Below are 18,101 nucleotides of genomic sequence, written 5' to 3'. Positions count from 1 at the left end.
GTACTTGAGTTGAGATATTCACTGTGTCTTAGTCACTTTTTTATTTCAAAATTTTTCAACAGAATTGAAAATATACCTTATGAAATACACTGATCTAGGCAATATAGAATTATCATTATTTCTATGTTTCCTGTAGCATCCTGTGCATATAAAAATCATAGACAGCCCTTGTAATGTGTAATTTGCCATCCATCATTTTAATAAATGTTTACTCAGTGTTCACTATTTCCAAGTTCTAAGGTATAAATATAACAAAGATACCTGCTCCCAAGTAACTTAACTGTGTTCCGGGTAGGGGTGAGGGTGTCTTATTTGTCATTTTAACTAAAATGATAGCATAGATATACTAGTATAGTAGATGCCTAATAAACATTTAAGTTTACAGATAACTCATTGAAGACTAAATAATGTCCTTAGGAGAATTTATTGTTCACTCTATTCCTATGGATATGGGACTCTAGTCAGTCATGGCTATAAAACCAATCAATTGGGGCAATAAAACACTAAATTAAGTAGACTAAATTTTATGAGAGTATTATAATAAAATTCAAGACATTACGTTTTATGGTATACTGATAACTTCCCTAGAGGACAAAGTATTTTTACTTTCCTAATGATTCCTGTTGTCAAGTTCTTGGTAAGAATTAACTTCAGGGCTTTTATCTAAGGCTCAGTGAAACCAAAGCTAGAGTCCCCAACACCTGATGTTTCTAATTCTTTAAACACTAATATTGATTCTCTCACATATGAGGGTGCTCAGACCCTTAATTATACCGTCTGTTCTTTCTGAATTTTCAGAGCCAATTTAGGTATAACTTTCCACATGGTCATGCTGGATTCCAACATCTTTCAATTTGTTAATTCAACAAATATTTATGGAATGCCTATTATGTGCCAAGATCATAAGGAATTCTATGTGTGAGGGATGTGGGAGAATGAGCCCAAGTTTTGAAACATGGATGACTTGAGAGAAATCTATACAAGGGCAAATGAGGAGAGAATAAAATACATTTGAGTTCAAGTACACCTTAATAGAGCCATCTGGTAAATAGTTAAAATTGTTGGACAGAGTTTAGATCTTCATGGAGTCAATAGTTATGATGAAGTTATTACCACCACTCACATATGCCATGAAAATATAGATTCTTTATCCTGATGGTCCCTTTATCTGAAAACAAAACAAAATGGTTTTTTCCCCAGCCTATACATGAATACATAAAATTTCAAGTCATGTTCTTTTCTTTAAAGCCTGCTCCAAATATTTTTATTCCTTTAAATACCTCCTATTGCTGAACATCTTATGTGCATCATCACACTTGCCATTTGCTTATAGATAGCCTTAGGTTGTTACAAATTATTTTGTGCATCAGAAGTTTATCAACCAAGAAGACTATAATCTTCTTGAACACAGAAAATATCACTTCCCCTCTCAAATCCCCCACAGGCCTGAAAGCTCAGCACATCCTCCAAATTCCTTATCCATTTAAATTGCTAGCATATCTCTCTTTCCCTTCATCTTTAAAACTTGCCCCACTCTTTGTTTATCCAGTATTATGGAGTCCCTGTTTCACTGATAACCAATGGGTTAAGTGCTGGGGCAATGGAACTAAAACAACATGCATTAGGATTTCACTGTTTCTTGGAGAAAAGGGGCATATAAACTATTAAAATGCAATATGATGTATGCTAAATTGAAATTAAGCACAGGGAGTTTATGGTACAAAAATGCATATCTCTTTCAGGCAGGTAGGATTTTAATAGGCTTAGAAGAAAAGGCATCTGAAATAAGGCCAAAACAACAGATAGAATTTAATAAAATGAAGGGATAAAAAGCAAGCCTGGGTGATTATTAAAACTGGTAGTAGGGAGAGTTAGTAAGAAACCATGATATCTTCTTGGAGGAACCTAATCAGGGCATGAAGGAAAGAGGAGAATGATGAGAAAAAATATTGAGCAAGACAACAGCATGAAGATCTTACATGCTTTGTTAAGGAGTTTGGACTTTATTTAAAGGCAGAGAGAGCCAAAGAAAATGTGCTACTATGAAATGTGTGCTTTATAAAAATAAACAACAACAATGGAATGCCCTTAGTACATATTCCTAGTGAGAGAGGATGAGTTCCTAAACAAATCTATCACTGGGGTCACCATGGGAAAAAAAAAAAAAAAGTAAGCTCCAAAAATAGTAAGGACATGGAAGCATGACTTGGTCTCTGGAAGAGGGAGATCCTTGGTAACAAACAGAATGGCACTGGCTCTCCTTTAAGACTCTGGTTTGAACAATGAGAGGAATAATAGTAGCATGAATGAGTACAGCAGAAAGGGCAGATGTTTCATTCAGGGAAATGATAAATATAATTTTGGGTAAGTTGCATTGGAGGTACCCTTGGGTCAAACTATTTCATGGGTCGAACTATACTCTGATCTAGAGGTAAAGATTTGGAAATAATTTTTTAAATGGTAATTGAAGTTATAGGATGAAATGTAAATGAGACTACATAAAGGTGCAGGTAGACAATACCAAAAACCAAACTTCAGGGAACACTAATCCCTAAGGTGAGGAGGCTCAGCCAGAGAATTCCAGAGAATGGAAGAGTCAGGCAGTAAGAGGAGAGCCAGGAGGGGCTGGTATGTGGCATAAGAGATTTCAAGAAGAAAATAGTCAATCATCTAAAATTCATCAGAGTTCAGAGACTCTCAACACCCCTTCCCTACCCTAACATAACACAGAGCGATTATCCAGCCCGTGAACAAGATGTGTGGGCCCTTCCCTCACACTTCTCTGAATCCTCTCAGTGCTTCTCTGTATGTCTGTATGTCTATATCTTGTCATCACCTCTGCTTGTTTCAAACATTGCAACACAGTCTCACAACCTGTAGCACATACTAGTAGATGCATGTTTGTTATAATCTCTTTTTCAAACTAGTATGGTGTCTCCTGATATTAAACTATTTGGCGATGCCAACCCTTCTCTACTTTTCTCTTATTGCTTGGGCTCATAGTTTTTACTAAAGAGAAAATATACTTCTCAACACATTATTTTTTTTTTTCTTCTCATGTTTTGCTTCTGGAACAAGTCTTTTGTTCTAACTGGATATTCAAGAATGAACAGCTAGTACATCTAAATCATTTAGGGGCAATAGCAAGCTAGAAAAGTGATTTTTACCAGCTTAAAAAGTATGTATAATCGCCGAAGCCGGTTTGGCTCAGTGGTAGAGCATTGGTCTTCGGACTGAAAGGTCCCAGGTTCCATTCCAGTCAAGGGCATGTACATTGGTTGCGGGCACATCCCAGGTAGGGGGTGTGCAGGAGGCAGCTGGTCGATGATTCTCTCTCATCGACTTTTCTAGCTCTCTATCTCTCTCCCTTCCTCTCTGTAAAAAAAAAAAAAAAAAAAAAAAAATATATATATATATATATATATATATATATATATATATATATATATAATTTTTAAAAAATATGTATAATAAATGAACTTGGTAAGATGAGAAACAAATGAGTCAACTTCTGAGAAATAAACTATTCTGAAGTTGCCAGGCTTCTCTGAGAGCCTTTAGTCACCACACGTGGGTCCTGAGCAGAATGACTGAACTGCTTCACTTCAAACTCCAAGTGTTGGTTATTTATGTTGTTGACTCTTCTGTATTGAATTGTGACCAAAATTTTGCAATACTCATTGCCAATAATTTCACAACTGCAGGTTGTCATATTGTCTTGGTTCTTTGAAATGTTTTTCTCCTCTACAAGATATCTTGTAAGGAATAAACACTCAGATGGGGGGATGCACACTGAAAATACCAAGATCTGTTTTTCCTGTGAACATTTATGTGCAATTCTATGTGTGCATACATATATGTGAGCTTGCATGTGTTACCATGTGTAATAATCTGTGTATACGTGTGTGACTGGGTAAAACCTTAGCTGCTCTAGAGAAGATACTATCATGCTTTTCTTGTTAGCAGAAAAGACAAAGAAAGTGATGTACTCATTTAGATAAAAATATTCTGTCCATCAGATGAACATCACGTTGGGTTAAAACAACTCAACAAATAAATCGCAAATAACAATAACAAACAAAATAATCTTTTTGTTATTAAAATGTTTATTGATGTATGTGTGAGAGCTTTTAGAAGTAAAAATTCTTTATTATACTATCACATGGTAATATATGAGTGCTTAAAAGTAATTGGTTGAAGAGAAATTTAATTGAAAATAATAGTGTTGCATAGTACATAAGAAAAATAAATGCCCAATCTCTGCTAGTACATGTCTAATGGCACACCTGAATTCTTCCATCACCTAGAAATTGTAAATGTAGTCTCCCAGTTTCTAAATAAGCATGCTTTTATCATTTCTTAATTTACTTTTATCACCTTTTTTAAAATTATCTCTTATTTTTGCTATTCTTTCTATGGCTTTGCTCTCATAGAATGCCCTTGTTTTTGTTTGTTTGTTTGTTTGTTTGTTTTGTTTTCATTTCTCCACACACACCCCTCCTTTGACAGCTTCTTGCAGGCCACCCTGATTTTCTTAATAATCTTATGCCACAGTTGATTGCCTAGACCACCTTTGCAGTCAAACCCTCAAATCTCTTGCAAACCTGATTTTACACTTCACTCATTTATCAAAATCTGTTGTATAATTCAGTTGTTGCATTCCTATCTCTAAACTGTAGAGATCTACTAGAGAAAAGCATGCCACTCTATTCTGTCATGATCCACATCAGCTTTGTCTTCTTCCTATTTTCCCCTTTAATCCTACTCCACTAAAATCTGACTTCTGTCAGTACCATTCCATCAAACCTCCCCAGTAGTGCTGCCAGATCCTAAAGACAGTCTAAAGCCCTATGCTCTCTGTTAAATCAAACACTATTGGCTATACTGTTCCTTTTGAAGCTCTTACCTTCTTTGGCTTTGTGTCAGCACTCCACTCTCCATTACTTCTACCATTGTTATTCTCTGCCTTCTTGACCTTTTCTTTATCAAAATCATAAAAGGACAACTCCTCCTCCATGTATTCCCTTAAGTTTTAGTATCATGTGGACTTCTACATTTCTTCCTTGCTCATATCATGCAAAACACTCCACTGGGTAATCACATTTCCTCTAACAGTTCTGCCAAATGCTGATTTGTTGACCACATTTACATTAAATACCTCAGGCCAATCTAAATCTAAATTTAGATTATATATGTAATTGCATTCTTGACATAATCCACTTGAATATCTTACATACATTGCAGCATCAACATATCTACAACTAAACTTCCCAACATGTTTCTTTTTAGTGAATGGTACTGGTTATTCAAATAAGAAAATTCAGTCATTCTAGACTCCTTTTCCTTCCTTCCCCTCTACATGATATTAATAAACAAACCATGTCTCTTTGAACTCCTAAATATAGTATTTCTGACTGTAGTACCTTTCTTTTCATTCTGTGTTCAGTTCCCTCTTTTAAATCCTCATCAATCCTCACTTGAATTACTGCAGTAGCTTCTAACAAGTACCCTTGCTTTTATTCTTCCATGTGTATAAAAGAGTCTTATATCAAAATAATAAGTTGAACTGTATCACATTCATGCATAGAATTTCTATAAAAACTAAACTGCTGGCCAGCATCAGGATCATGGCCATCGGTTGCTCGTGACTTCAGTTGTCCTCACAAGAGGACGCACTAGCAAGTAGCCAAAGACAAGGTAGCATTGTAAACATCCCAGAACTTAGGGGTGAGGCTGAAGCACCCCTCTGGATCACAGACACAGAAGGACCACATTTAGAAGAGCAAGAGGAGCAGCTTCCCTCTAACCACATCACCCCTCCTCTAGGCTGTTACAGGCCCACAGTGAGAGGGCCTCTCTGGGTCTATGGTTTCACTGGTGGAGAAAATCAAAACAGAACTCGAGGTAGACATCAAGCTCCCTTGGTGATGTGGGGTGCTTCCTAAGGAAGCACACTTGGGTCTCACCTCACAGAGATAACTGGGTAAATCTGTGGGTTTTGATCACTAAGAATCAGATATAAACAGAGAGAAGGAGGGTGGGGTTGATAGCAATTAGCACTCAAGTCTTGGCACACCACCCAAGTGGTGAAATTCTTTGTTTACAGTTTTAGGGAGGCAATAAAAAAGAAAGCAATTCCAAGTTGTGGCTGGGGGGTGTGGGGTGGGCATGTATGTGTATAATAGAAATTAAAACAACTCTTCACTTTACATTTTCATGTACAAAACCAGGTAACATTGGACACAGATTTGGATCAAAGGCCTCATTAATAGGTCATACAGCCAGTTTCCCTGTTCATCTGCAGAGCGAAGCTTGAGTGCCTGATAAATAGGAAGCCCAGAGGGTAGTTGTGCCAGATTCAGGTCAGCAGCCAATGAGCTGCATCAGCTTTGGAGCCTCTCCTACTGCTTTTGTTCCAACTTCTTAGCCTCTCTCTCATCCTTGCCTTTCATTGAACTGCCACATACCTCAAAGGCTAAGTCTTAACCTCAGTACATCTTTTTATCTCACCTGGATTTTAGCCTCTAGAGTCCTGGCTGACCAGAAAGCTTTCTGATAGCATAAATACACTTAAAAAAAAAAAAGTTTATCTAGCCTTTCTGGTTGTTTGCAGAGGAAGTTTGTCTCATCTATCATAGCTAGAAATGGATGTAGCTGTTCAGTTCTAATATGTGACTTACACTTTCAGTCCACTTAGATTAATCACTGGGCATGTGGCATCTAAATTTCTCAGGCTGTCAGGTTCTGACTCTGTCTGGCTTCTTATATAATGCCTACTTCTAGAACTTCATATCACACCCAGAACAATTCTCAATTACTTACTGGTCTTCTACAGCTTGTCGGCATTCAGTGGTAAACCGTGTCTGATAGATGTGAGACGTTAACAATAGACTCGGTTTCCGTGTGTGTCATGGGGATATTTTGTCAAGGAAAAGCACGTTGCCTCAAAGTGAAATGGGAATTGAGGACAGTCCATTCTGTGTTTATGAACAGATATCAAGGTCTCTTGGACGTTCTAAATAGCTCTTCTCCGCGTGAGCAGTGAGACTCATAACTTTCTAACGCGACAAAGATGGGCATTTTTATCAGAAGATGAATCCAATGGTTTACAGCAATTCTTTATTTACAGTTTCAGGGAGGAAATAAAAAAGAAAGGAATCCCAAGTTGTGGGGGGATGAGTGTGTGTGTGTGTTTGTGTATGTGAGTGTGTGTGTATAATAGAAATTAAAATAACTCTTCACTTTATATTTTCATGAACAAAACCAGATAACTTTGGATACATATTTGGATCAAAGACCGCATTAATAGGTTGTACTGTTTCAGTTTTGGTTTCTAGATTTAGGTACACTGAGTTTGAATCCTATATATCCCTGGCTGAGTTACTACTTTTCAGACTGAAGCTTCCTCATGTGAAATGTGAAGATGCAAAAATGTCTTAAAGGATCACATTATACATGATACCTGGCAGAGAGGAAGCATATACATAAAGTGCTTAGAACAATGCCTCGCAGATAGCACACCCTACATACATGATCGCTGTTATTCTGTAAGTTTTCATTTGCAGGGCTCTTATGCTGAGGAATGGGTAGGGAGTGAGTTTTTTTTTCTCTTCTATTTATTCCTCATAGGTAGCATTCTGCAGAGAAATAGGCATATGAAATGTTGCTCATTAGGCTTTGCTAAATGAAAGAATTGTGTCAAACACTGCAGGCAGTTTGAGCAAGGTATAAGGAAAATACATTAGATCCAAAATTATGAAGTCCCCTGTTATAAGAAGTGAGGAAAGGAAACAAGTGGGGGAGAGGGGCTGTTGTATTTTTCAATGCCATTTTGAAGTCTGCCTTATTGTTTGAAATGTAATATATTTTCAAAAAGTAATTCATGGCCGTTTGACTGAACATTATGCTTAGCTTAGCAGCATAACAAGAGAAACTAGCCCGGTTCAGTGAAAGAGGCAATTACAGACTGAAAACTGGAGGATTATTCTAAGCAAGGAAGCTTCAAGAGAAAACATAAAGGTTATATAAAGCTGTGGATACCCTAGTCATAACATGCTTTCTCTACTTAACTGAACCATTTAGTTTACTATGTTGCATATTTTATGCAATCACCTCAATTTTTGCCTTTCTTCAAATGGCTATAATATGCCAAGAGAAACAATTGATTGTGTCATTCACAAAATAGTCTACTTACACAAATCTTCTCAGCTTGTCCCCTGTGTGAAGGCTGGGTATGAAAAGGAAGCATTCCTAGAGGGATAAGACTTTAAACCAGAGCAGGGAGTGCCTGGCATCCTGGAGCCCACATAGAGGTAAGGGTGGGTAGACTATCTATTCTAATATGTTTAATGCTGTCCATCATTTTCTATAATTCCAAAGTCTTTGGAAGTCCGTCTATTCTGACCAAACCCAAAATTAGGTCAGACCTCCTAGGATTGAGTTCCTTCCAACAGTAACATGTTTGGTTTTCCAAAGGAAGAAAATATAGAACAGAGATGGGGAGGGGCAATGATTACAAATTTAGCAGCTTCAGACAATATTTGTTTACTATCTCATACTTTCTAGAGCAGTGTTTTTCAACCTTTTTTGGGCAAAGGCACACTTGTTTCATGAAAAAAATCACGAGGCACACCACCATTAGAAAATGTTAAAAAATTTAACTCTGTGCCTATATTGAATATATATAAAGTAATTCTCTTGAATAGGAATCAAATAAACACAAAGAAAGTATTTTATAATTACTTTATTATGAAAGATTAAGTAAACAAAATAGTGAAAAATTATAAAATTCTTGTCTTGTCTGCACCTACGGCACACCAGGCAACATCTCGGTTGAAAAACGCTGTTCTAGAGGTCAGGAGTCCATTTATGGCCTATGTGGGCTCACCATTCAGGGTTAAAAAGGCTGACATCTGCTGTTGCCCCAGTGCGTTCCTTCCTGGAAATTGTGTGGAAGACTCTGCTTCCAAACACGTTCAAGTTTTTGGCTGAATTCAGTTCCCTTTGGATATACACCTGAGTGCCTGTTTCCTTGCTGGTTGTTAGCTGAGGGTCACTCCCAGGTCCTGAAGGTCACCAGCACTTCTTTTCACAAAGCTCCCTCTGTTGTCAGACCCAGCAATGGAGCTTTTCCTCCAGCTATCTCATCCCAACTGACTCTCATGATTGAATCTCTCGGTCCAGGAAGAGCCACTCTCTTGTCAGGGATCACTTGATTAGGTCAGTCTTGCTAAGAATAATCTCCCTATTTTAAGGTCAATTTACTTGGGATCTTTTAAAAAATATATTTCTATTGATTTCAGAAAGGAAGGAGAGAGAGAAAGAGATAAAAACATCAATGACAACAGAGGATATAGGATCAGTTGCCACCTGCATGCTCCACTGTGGATTGAGCCCACAACTCAGGCATGGCCCTAACTGGGAATTGAACCATGACCTCATGGTTCATAGGTCAATGCTCAATCACTCAAGCCCAGCAATTTATTTGGGATCTTAATTACATCTTGAAAATTTATTCATCTATCAGTAATGTTTGATTGAAAAAGTTGAAAACGTGTGTGTATACCAGATAGCAGGCACCTTGGATGCCGTGTTAGATTTCTGCCTATACCGTCTCACCTATTAAATGCCTCTTAAATATCATCCTCCTTAAGAAACATTTCTCACTACTTGTAACACATTTTGCCATCACTTTGGAAGCTCTGTGAAGTATAGAAAGTGCTGAAGTTCGGGAGCTAGAAAGATCTGGGTTTAAATCCCCTCTATGCTTGCTGTGGGATTTTGTGTACATTGCTTGATCCCTCAGAGCTTTGTTTTCCTTCATGGTAAAAACTAGGGTTATTATAATTACCTCTATGGCCTGAAGGGAATTAGGAAAAGTAATACATTGGCAACCACCTGTTCTATGATAGACAGGTAGTGACATTGGTTTTCCTGACTTATCCTTTTCAGAACATCCTGAATGTTCTGATATAGCTTCTTTAATCCACATCTATAAATAAATAAAGGCTTCACAGTGTAAAACTAAGATTTACAAACCCAAGAAATAAATTGCTTTTCAGTAAATAACCTAGCCATTTTCAGGAAAATTCTACATTGTGCTTCTTTTTAGAATTAAACAATTCACTGGAGTTGACTGGTATATATTCATTAGAGATCTTATTTAAAAGCATAATATCCTTCCTTGCTTTTCACTATTTTATTTAGAGATTCTAAGACCTCCTACTCCATCAGGAGAGGGGGAAAAAAGGATCATTATATGAAGACAGAAAAGCAGCAGTAGACTCACACTATTAGAAAAAAATCCCAAAATATCTGTTAAAATGCTATTGGTTAGAGATTTGGCAAGAAGATGATTACATGTGGGCAGAACAGCAGTTTCCATAATAATTACGTGGGTTGCGAACAGATTTTGGAAAAAGTGCTGGATGTGGCCTAATGAATGTTCTCATTAATAGTAATAGCATCAGGTAGAGAGGGAGAAGACCATTTTGGAGGGGAAACCAATTTAGCCTTTCAGAATCATTTTATAAGGCACATCTGATAGTTTTGTTTTCTCAATTAAAATGAATATATGTAGTTGCTAGACAGAATTCTCTATAATTTGAAGTTTGCCTTTTAAAGACTAATTTTCTAATAAGCTATGGTAAATATCTCTTGAGTGCTTAATGTGTGCCAGACATTATAATAAATCTAAAGATGAGGAGACATCAAAAACATAAAATTTATATTCTACTTGGGTAAAACAGAAATAAATGTACCTAACTTTAATATGATGATAAATGCAAAACTAAAAGCATCATAATGTTACCACTTTAAGTACAGAAACCTTACCTTCTTGTTCACCCCTATACCCTCACATTTAGAATATGAGTTACCCAGCACCTGACCAGTGAATAAGGGAATAAATGCCACTGTGTTTTGGAAGCAGTGAGGAGGGAACTATTAACCCCTGGGGAGCCTGAGAATGGTTTTTATAAGTTGCAACCAAGCTCAATCTGTCTGCCTGATGAATGAATTTCGATTTTATCACATCAGAAAACATGTAAGGAGGTGAAAGGATGGTGCTCTGTGCAGAGGGCACAGCATACTCGAAGGCATTGAGGTGCGAAAGCGACATAGTTGAGAAATAAGAATCAGCATGCTATGTCTCTAATGCACAACATGTGGCTGGTAGTGTAAGCAGTACCAATATCATCAAGATAAGCAGGAATAAAGAATTCAGGGAGCAAGAATAACTGCGAGTCCACCCTCTCTTCCCCTCACCCATTCCACTCATATCCCTGATATAAACATAAAGACAGTAGGAATAGTAGTCGTTCTGATGCTTCCATTTTTAGTCAAGTACTGCTCCTATTGAAACAGCTTTTGAGGTGATTTATTTATCCTATTTGCTCATAGCAGATGCTTCACCAAGAACTCTGATGAGTTATACTAAACTAGAGGTCCAGTGCACAAATTTGTATATGGGTGGGTCCCTTGGCTTGGCCAGCAATTGAGGCCTATCAGGGGCCAGCTGGCCAGGGGGAGGGACCCCAGGAGGTTGGCCAGCTGCAGGAGGTTGGCTGTGGGAGTTCACTGACCACCAGGGGGCAGCTTTTATGATACATTGAGTGTCTCCCTCCTGGTGGTCAGTGTGTGTCATAGTGACTGATTGACCAGTCATTCCAGTCTTTGAGTCGTAATGGTTACTTAGGGTTATATATAGAGAGATAGACAGTCATGTTGCTGTTTGAGAATGCAAATAGTGGAATTCTATTCATTGAATGTGATTAGCCTTCCTTATAAATAAATCAGGATATTCTAAATGTAAGAATGAAGAGTTTTGAACCACCCAGAATACTAATTCGGGTGGTCAGAGAATTATCTCAGGAGGCGAGATAGGAATGTGATTTTCAGTAAGCGATGATTTGGTGACTGGAAACCTAATGAATTGTACTTTTTGTGGACAGATTGAGTAAAAACGAAATAATATGGTCAGTTTGTAGGATAAATGAGGATATTCCCAATGGTTTGGAAGTCCTCAATGCCTATTCAAGCAGGTCATGGCTAATGGACTATTGGCTTATTGAAGTCATGTTTTGGAACCTACCACAGTACCTGTGCAATTTGAATATATATGATAGAAGAGGCATGCAAAATGCTTACTGAATTAATGAACTAGAATGAGTAGAACATGAAGACTATTGCTAAAGGATCACCTCATGCTACATATATTTTTCTGGTTTCATCACAGTAACTTAAAACATATGTTGATAAGAAATAAAAAAGGAAGGACACATTATATTGTCTGCATCTTAAATTTTTATATTTTTCCTGGGGAGAAACATTTTAAGTTATTTAGCTTCTCTACATTAATGTTCAATAATTCATGAAGCTTTTTTCCCCATAATTTTCCAATATGAATTTCCTATTCCTATTAGCATGTAGCCCTCAGAGACTTTCACATTTCAGAAATGTATTTTGATATTAAATATAGTCATTTTAAGTTTTGCAGTAATTATTTTATAGCCATAACCATTGGTATGCTTTATATGTCAGTAATTCAATACAATGAGAGATAAAAATAGCAATTTTAAAGTTAAAATATTTATGTTATAAGGATATAATAGAGTATCAAGTCTTTACAGTTCTATAGTTCTCATTCTCTCTCTCTCTCTCTCTCTCTCTCTCTTTCTCTTTCTCTCTTTTTCTCTCTTTTTTAGTGACAACAGCTATTATCCAGCATACAAAAACAAACAAAATAGAGTGGGTTCAATATGGCGCTGGAACCACATATAAAAACAGTGTTAACTTGCATTTTTAACATTCAAATCAATTTTGTATGTAGAAATTAGATAAAATCTAGGAAAAAGAAATGCTAGAGAGCATAGCAAGGGCAATCTGATTATTGTTGACCCCAGTTTGCATTCATTTTCTCCTTTTTTTTTTTGCCTAAACCTAATGTTTGCCTTCTTGCTCTTGGCAACTCTGGATAACACATCAGTACTATGCTTGGGGATTATTTTAGACAGCAAAATCAATTTAAAAAAAAAACAAAAAATAATAAATTTTACTAAATAGATGATTCTGCAAATATAGAATCCTATATAATAAAAGCCTATTATGCTAAGTGTCCAACCATTTGACCAGTCACTATGATGCACACTGACCACCAGGGGACAGATGCTCCGACTGGTAGGTTAGCTTGCTGCTGGGGTCCATCTGATCAGGACTGGGCAAGATGGACCAAGACATGCCCTGGAGCCCTCCTGAAGTCCCTTCCCAGCCCCGATCATGCACCAATGGGGGTCCCTTGGCCTAGCCCACCCCTCTCACAATCTGAGACCCCCTCGGGGGATGTCAGAGAGCCAGGTTCAGCCTGATCCCCATAAGCCAGGCCACGGGACCCACTAGTGCATGAATTTGTACGCCTGCCCTCTAGTCTGCATATAATGAGGATGGAGTCATTATCAAAGAATTAGAAAGAAAACAATGAAATCAATTATAGGAGATGGATAAAATACCAATCAGTGAAAAGAGAGAGAAATTATGTGGCTGGTTGGCTGGTTTCATGAATGAATAGTTAAATGGATATGTGAGTAGGTTGATGGATAGACTGGTAGATGGATGGATGGATGGATGGATGGATGGGTGGATGGATAGATGGATGGATTGGTGGGTGGATGGATGGATGAATGGATGGATGGATGGGTGGACTGGTAGATAATACATAGAAGATAGATAGATGATAGATAGATAGATAGATAGATAGATAGATAGATAGATGATAGATAGAGAGATAGATAGATGATATATAGATAGATGATAGATAGATAGATAGATAGATAGATAGATAGATAGAAGATACACACATACAAACAAAATCTAGAAAAGTGTCTTAAATATGGTATATTTCCAGTTTGTTTCCTAATCTTTCTGACTTTTTTTTTCTGATTTGGTAATATATTAGTCATCCAAAGATAATAAAGTAGTACCAAAATCTTGATAGTCACTCTATCAATGCAATAGAAAGCATTAGATAGTAGAAAAGTAAGCTCAACTTTTTCTTGATATATCATTTTACTTTTGAATGTATTATTCCTCATTCTACATACACGGTCATCTTAACACAAATCTTAGAAGCACATTTTTATTAAAATGTTAATTTTTAATAACCTAGAGTCAATATAGCACCATCTAACTTAGCCAGCATGGAATGAACTTTCTTGAGACTTACATATCAAATAATCCCCAATAAGTTTAAATAGAATAATCCGGCTTTGTCACATAGATATTGGAATTTTCTGTTTATGCACACTCCTCTATGATTTTTATTTTGCTATTGAATGAAAGAATACAGGTCAAAATTATTTTAAACTCACAACTCTAACTTGTAAATTACTAATAAAATATCATTTCTGGTTAAATTGTTAACTACATAGAAGAGATTTTACCAAAAAGTTCAATTCCCAGTTAAAGGCAAGTACCTGGGTGGCAGGTTCAGTTCCCAGCCTGGTTGGGTTCATGTAGGAAGCAACCAATCTAGGTGTCTCTCACTCACATCTCTCTCTCTCTCTCTCTCTCTCTCTCTCTCTCTCTCTCTCTCTCTCTCTTTCTCTCTTTCTCTCTTTCTCCTCCCTCCCCACCCCCACTGCTTCCCTGCTTCCCAGTCTAAAAATTGATGGGAAACATATCCTCAAGTGAGGATTATCAAAAAAATAAATAAATAATAAAAAATAAATTTAAAAAGCTAAAAAATCATGATGAGAGATGAGTAAATTAACACACTCTGGTTCTAACACTTTTCATGGAATATAACATCCAAAAACAAGTTTATCAGAACAGATTTTTACGATCCCCATTAAATTCAATTAATGAATTGTAGAAGGGTAAATTGGACCCATTGTAATATCGATATTATATTTCTTATGTAATATTCATAGTCATAGCATTACATGAGAGCAAGCTCATATTAACAAAAGGAGCAATTTAAATTCTCTCTTCTTTGGAGACTGGGTGCTTGACAAACAGAGCTTCCTGTCTCATTCGCAGCACGCCCATGCATCTCTTCAAGTGCCAATGAGACCCACACTCTCATACCAATGATATAATACATCCTCCAAAACAGAGGGAGAAAATGAGGCAAACAAGCCCACTTCATTTCAATTTGTCAGCTTTAAATAAAATCTTCTGCAGCTGAAAATGAGAATCTTGAGGGAAGATAATGTGAGAAGTAATGAAATTCAACATGGGAGTGAAACATATTGCTTTTTTTTCCTGATCTGCCACAAAAGTTTTTGAAATTTCACCATAGATAATTTATATTGAAATATCTTCCTGTCAAGGAGGACTTAGAGGAAGAAATAGCTTATTTTGTTTGTTTATTTTTCTCTACCACCCAGTGAGGCCTTAGGAAATCTCTCAAGTTTTCTTGAGCCCCTATGATATCTTAATGAGTAATCTATGACCTTTGGAACAACTCTATCAAATGTTAAGTTAAAGTTCACATAAAAGAGTATACTAAAAAAAAAAAAGAAAAAAGAAAAAAAAACAATGCTTTTTGCACTTATGTTAATTAATTACTTCCATAGCACATCCCTGAGCACTGATTTTATAGGCAAAATATTGGAACATGCTCTCTGCCTGCAAAAATAAAGTAGGAACAACAAAAGAGTAATTTGGAGGATGGGAAAAGTCCATTAACATTCTGGTAAATTATGATAAATAGAAATAGCTGGATATCAATTAAGTAAACAATGATTGTTTAATGTAGGTCTTTGCCTTCACCCTTTCCCTAGTGCCCATTCCCCAATCCAGCTAACCTTCACAGATCAACCAGCCATTCAGAAGGCTTCATGCTGTTCTTCCACTCAACCCTCTCTGTTTCCCTTCTCTTCTCTCTTTGGTGTTATTTTATTTTTCATTGTTGAATTTCCCCTTGACTTTCTTTGTCTTTATTGAAAGAACACTTGTATCTCTTCAAAGGAAGACCAGCACCACTGGGTCCCAGCAGATGCATAGCACAAGTTGGACAAATTTCTTTCTTTTTTTTTAATATATATTTTATTGATTTTTTTCAGAGAGGAAGAGAGAGGGATAGAGAGTTAGAAACATTGATGAAAGAGAATCATCTATTAGCTACCTCTTGCACACCCACTACTGGGAATGTGTCTGCAACCAAGATACATGCCCTTGACAGGAATCAAACCTGGGACCTTTCAGTAAGCAAGCTGACGCTCTATCCACTGAGCCAAACCAGTTTAAGCAAGTTGGACAGATTTCAGTGGGAAAGAGTACAGGAAAAGTCAGTGTCTTTTCCCCCCTAATGTCCCAAGGTGTGAATAAATTTAATACTAACATTATTTCAATGTCTTTTATTTCTAGTGTTGTGTCTCATATATTTTTATTATCAGCTAAGAATACTTTTACTTAAGCTGTTATACTCAGGTCATTATACCATGAACTCTCTAATTTTAACTCTTTTATTTTAAAATTCCTAGATTTTGAATGATCAGTGCACAGAATGACAGCAACATTGCAGCATATGTTCCTTGACACCATCAATAGCACATTGTTAGGATGTCCTTTCAATCATTCTAATGTAAAACATAATTTTCTATGTGTATTTTAAATGTATTTAGAATCAGGATGGGATTGGAAAGACTATACAAACTATGAAATACAAAGACTCAGTATATTTTTTTACTTTTGTTAATCCTCACCTGAGGATATTTTTCCATTGACTTTTAGAGAGAGTGGAAGGGAAGGAGAGAGACAGAGAGAGAGAAACTTCAATGAGAAAGAGATGAGAAAGAGACATGTAGATTGGTTACTTCCCATACTCGACCAGGCCAGGAATCCAGCCTGCAGCCAAGTTACATGTTCTTGACAGGAATTGAACCCGGGAGGGAACTGTTATTCAGCAGGCAGATGCTCTATCCACAGAACCAAATGGGCTAGGGCAGCAAGCTTTTTTTTTTTTTTTTTTTTTTAAACCTCTCTATAATTCACTTGTAAAATGTAGAAGAGAGAGAGAGAGAGAGAGAGAGAGAGAGAGAGAGAGAGAGAGAGAGAGAGAGAGAGAGAGAGAGAGAAAGGGGAGAGAGGGAGGAGGAAGAGAGGGAGGGAGGAAGAGAGGGAGGGGAGGAAGGAAGAAAGAAAGGAAGGAAGGAGAAAGAAAGAATCATGTCATATGATGGTTAAATTAATAATAAGCATTTTTTAGAAATATCAATAGTTTACTCTTATTTTGTGATCTTATAATAATTACTATTAATAAAATAATGTATTTAAAGTGAACTAACTTGGTTTACTCTTATTTTGTGATCTTATAATAATTACTATTAATAAAATAATGTATTTAAAGTGAACTAATTTGATTTAGCTGTAAAATGTTCAGTAAATATTGTGAATGGTGATAGTATGCAGCTTCAGGCATACATTGTATTTTGCAACCAGAGAAATGCTGCAAACCATTAAGTTATTCTGTACAGTACAAGGTAAGTGGGGCTTGTGCCTTTCAGCACTTTTAGACCCAAGGTTTCAATGTGCTTTGCATTTTTAATTCCAGCAGACTGCTATTCAAAATCATGTAGGTGTTGTACAGGGCCATGATGTGGCCTGAAATGGCCAATTAACTACAGCTTTTCAAAAGGAAAGCCAATGATATCATTTGCTTAGGAGATAACTGTTCTGAGCCAGGGGTTGTCTGTTTCCCCACAGTGATGGCTGGGCTGACAGGTATGATGTGACGGATGGATATCAGCGAGAAGCTGTTGGTGGAATCACAATCAAGCTCCAATCTCCCGATGTCAAGTGGTTCGATGATTATTATCTGCAGCTACGGCCAGAAACAAACCTCCGAAACCCTTGGTTTCAAGAGTTTTGGCAGCATCGTTTCCAGTGTCGGCTGGAAGGGTTTGCACAGGAGAACAGCAAATACAACAAGACCTGCAACAGTAAGCAGATTTATTGTTTCATTCTACCACCCATCTGGACAATTTTTTTTCATTTTTTCATATAATTCATTTGGAGTTTTCAACAGAAATCACTAAGTGAATTCTTAATTAATACAAACTATTTTATGTTGGTTCATGTTTTCATTCAACAATCTTATATAT

At 36.8% G+C, this 18,101-nt stretch overlaps 1 protein-coding gene across 3 annotated transcripts in view; it reads left to right on the top strand.

The window, feature by feature from the left end:
- Nucleotides 1-18,101, top strand: part of GRM5 (glutamate metabotropic receptor 5) — a 405,881-nt gene that overhangs the window by 262,031 nt on the left and 125,749 nt on the right. For all 3 annotated transcript variants that reach the window (XM_045577600.1, XM_036427172.2, XM_045577599.1), the window contains exon 4: nucleotides 17,704-17,939. In XM_045577600.1, the coding sequence (XP_045433556.1) occupies nucleotides 17,704-17,939 (236 nt within the window). The remainder of the gene's footprint in view (nucleotides 1-17,703; nucleotides 17,940-18,101) is intronic.

Source organism: Pipistrellus kuhlii, unplaced genomic scaffold (genome assembly GCF_014108245.1).
Source record: "Pipistrellus kuhlii isolate mPipKuh1 unplaced genomic scaffold, mPipKuh1.p scaffold_m20_p_9, whole genome shotgun sequence".
In the NCBI taxonomy this organism is placed as follows: Eukaryota; Metazoa; Chordata; class Mammalia; order Chiroptera; family Vespertilionidae; genus Pipistrellus; species Pipistrellus kuhlii.
Note: the sequence above shows the minus strand (reverse complement) of the source record. Positions and strands in the feature narration are given on the sequence as shown.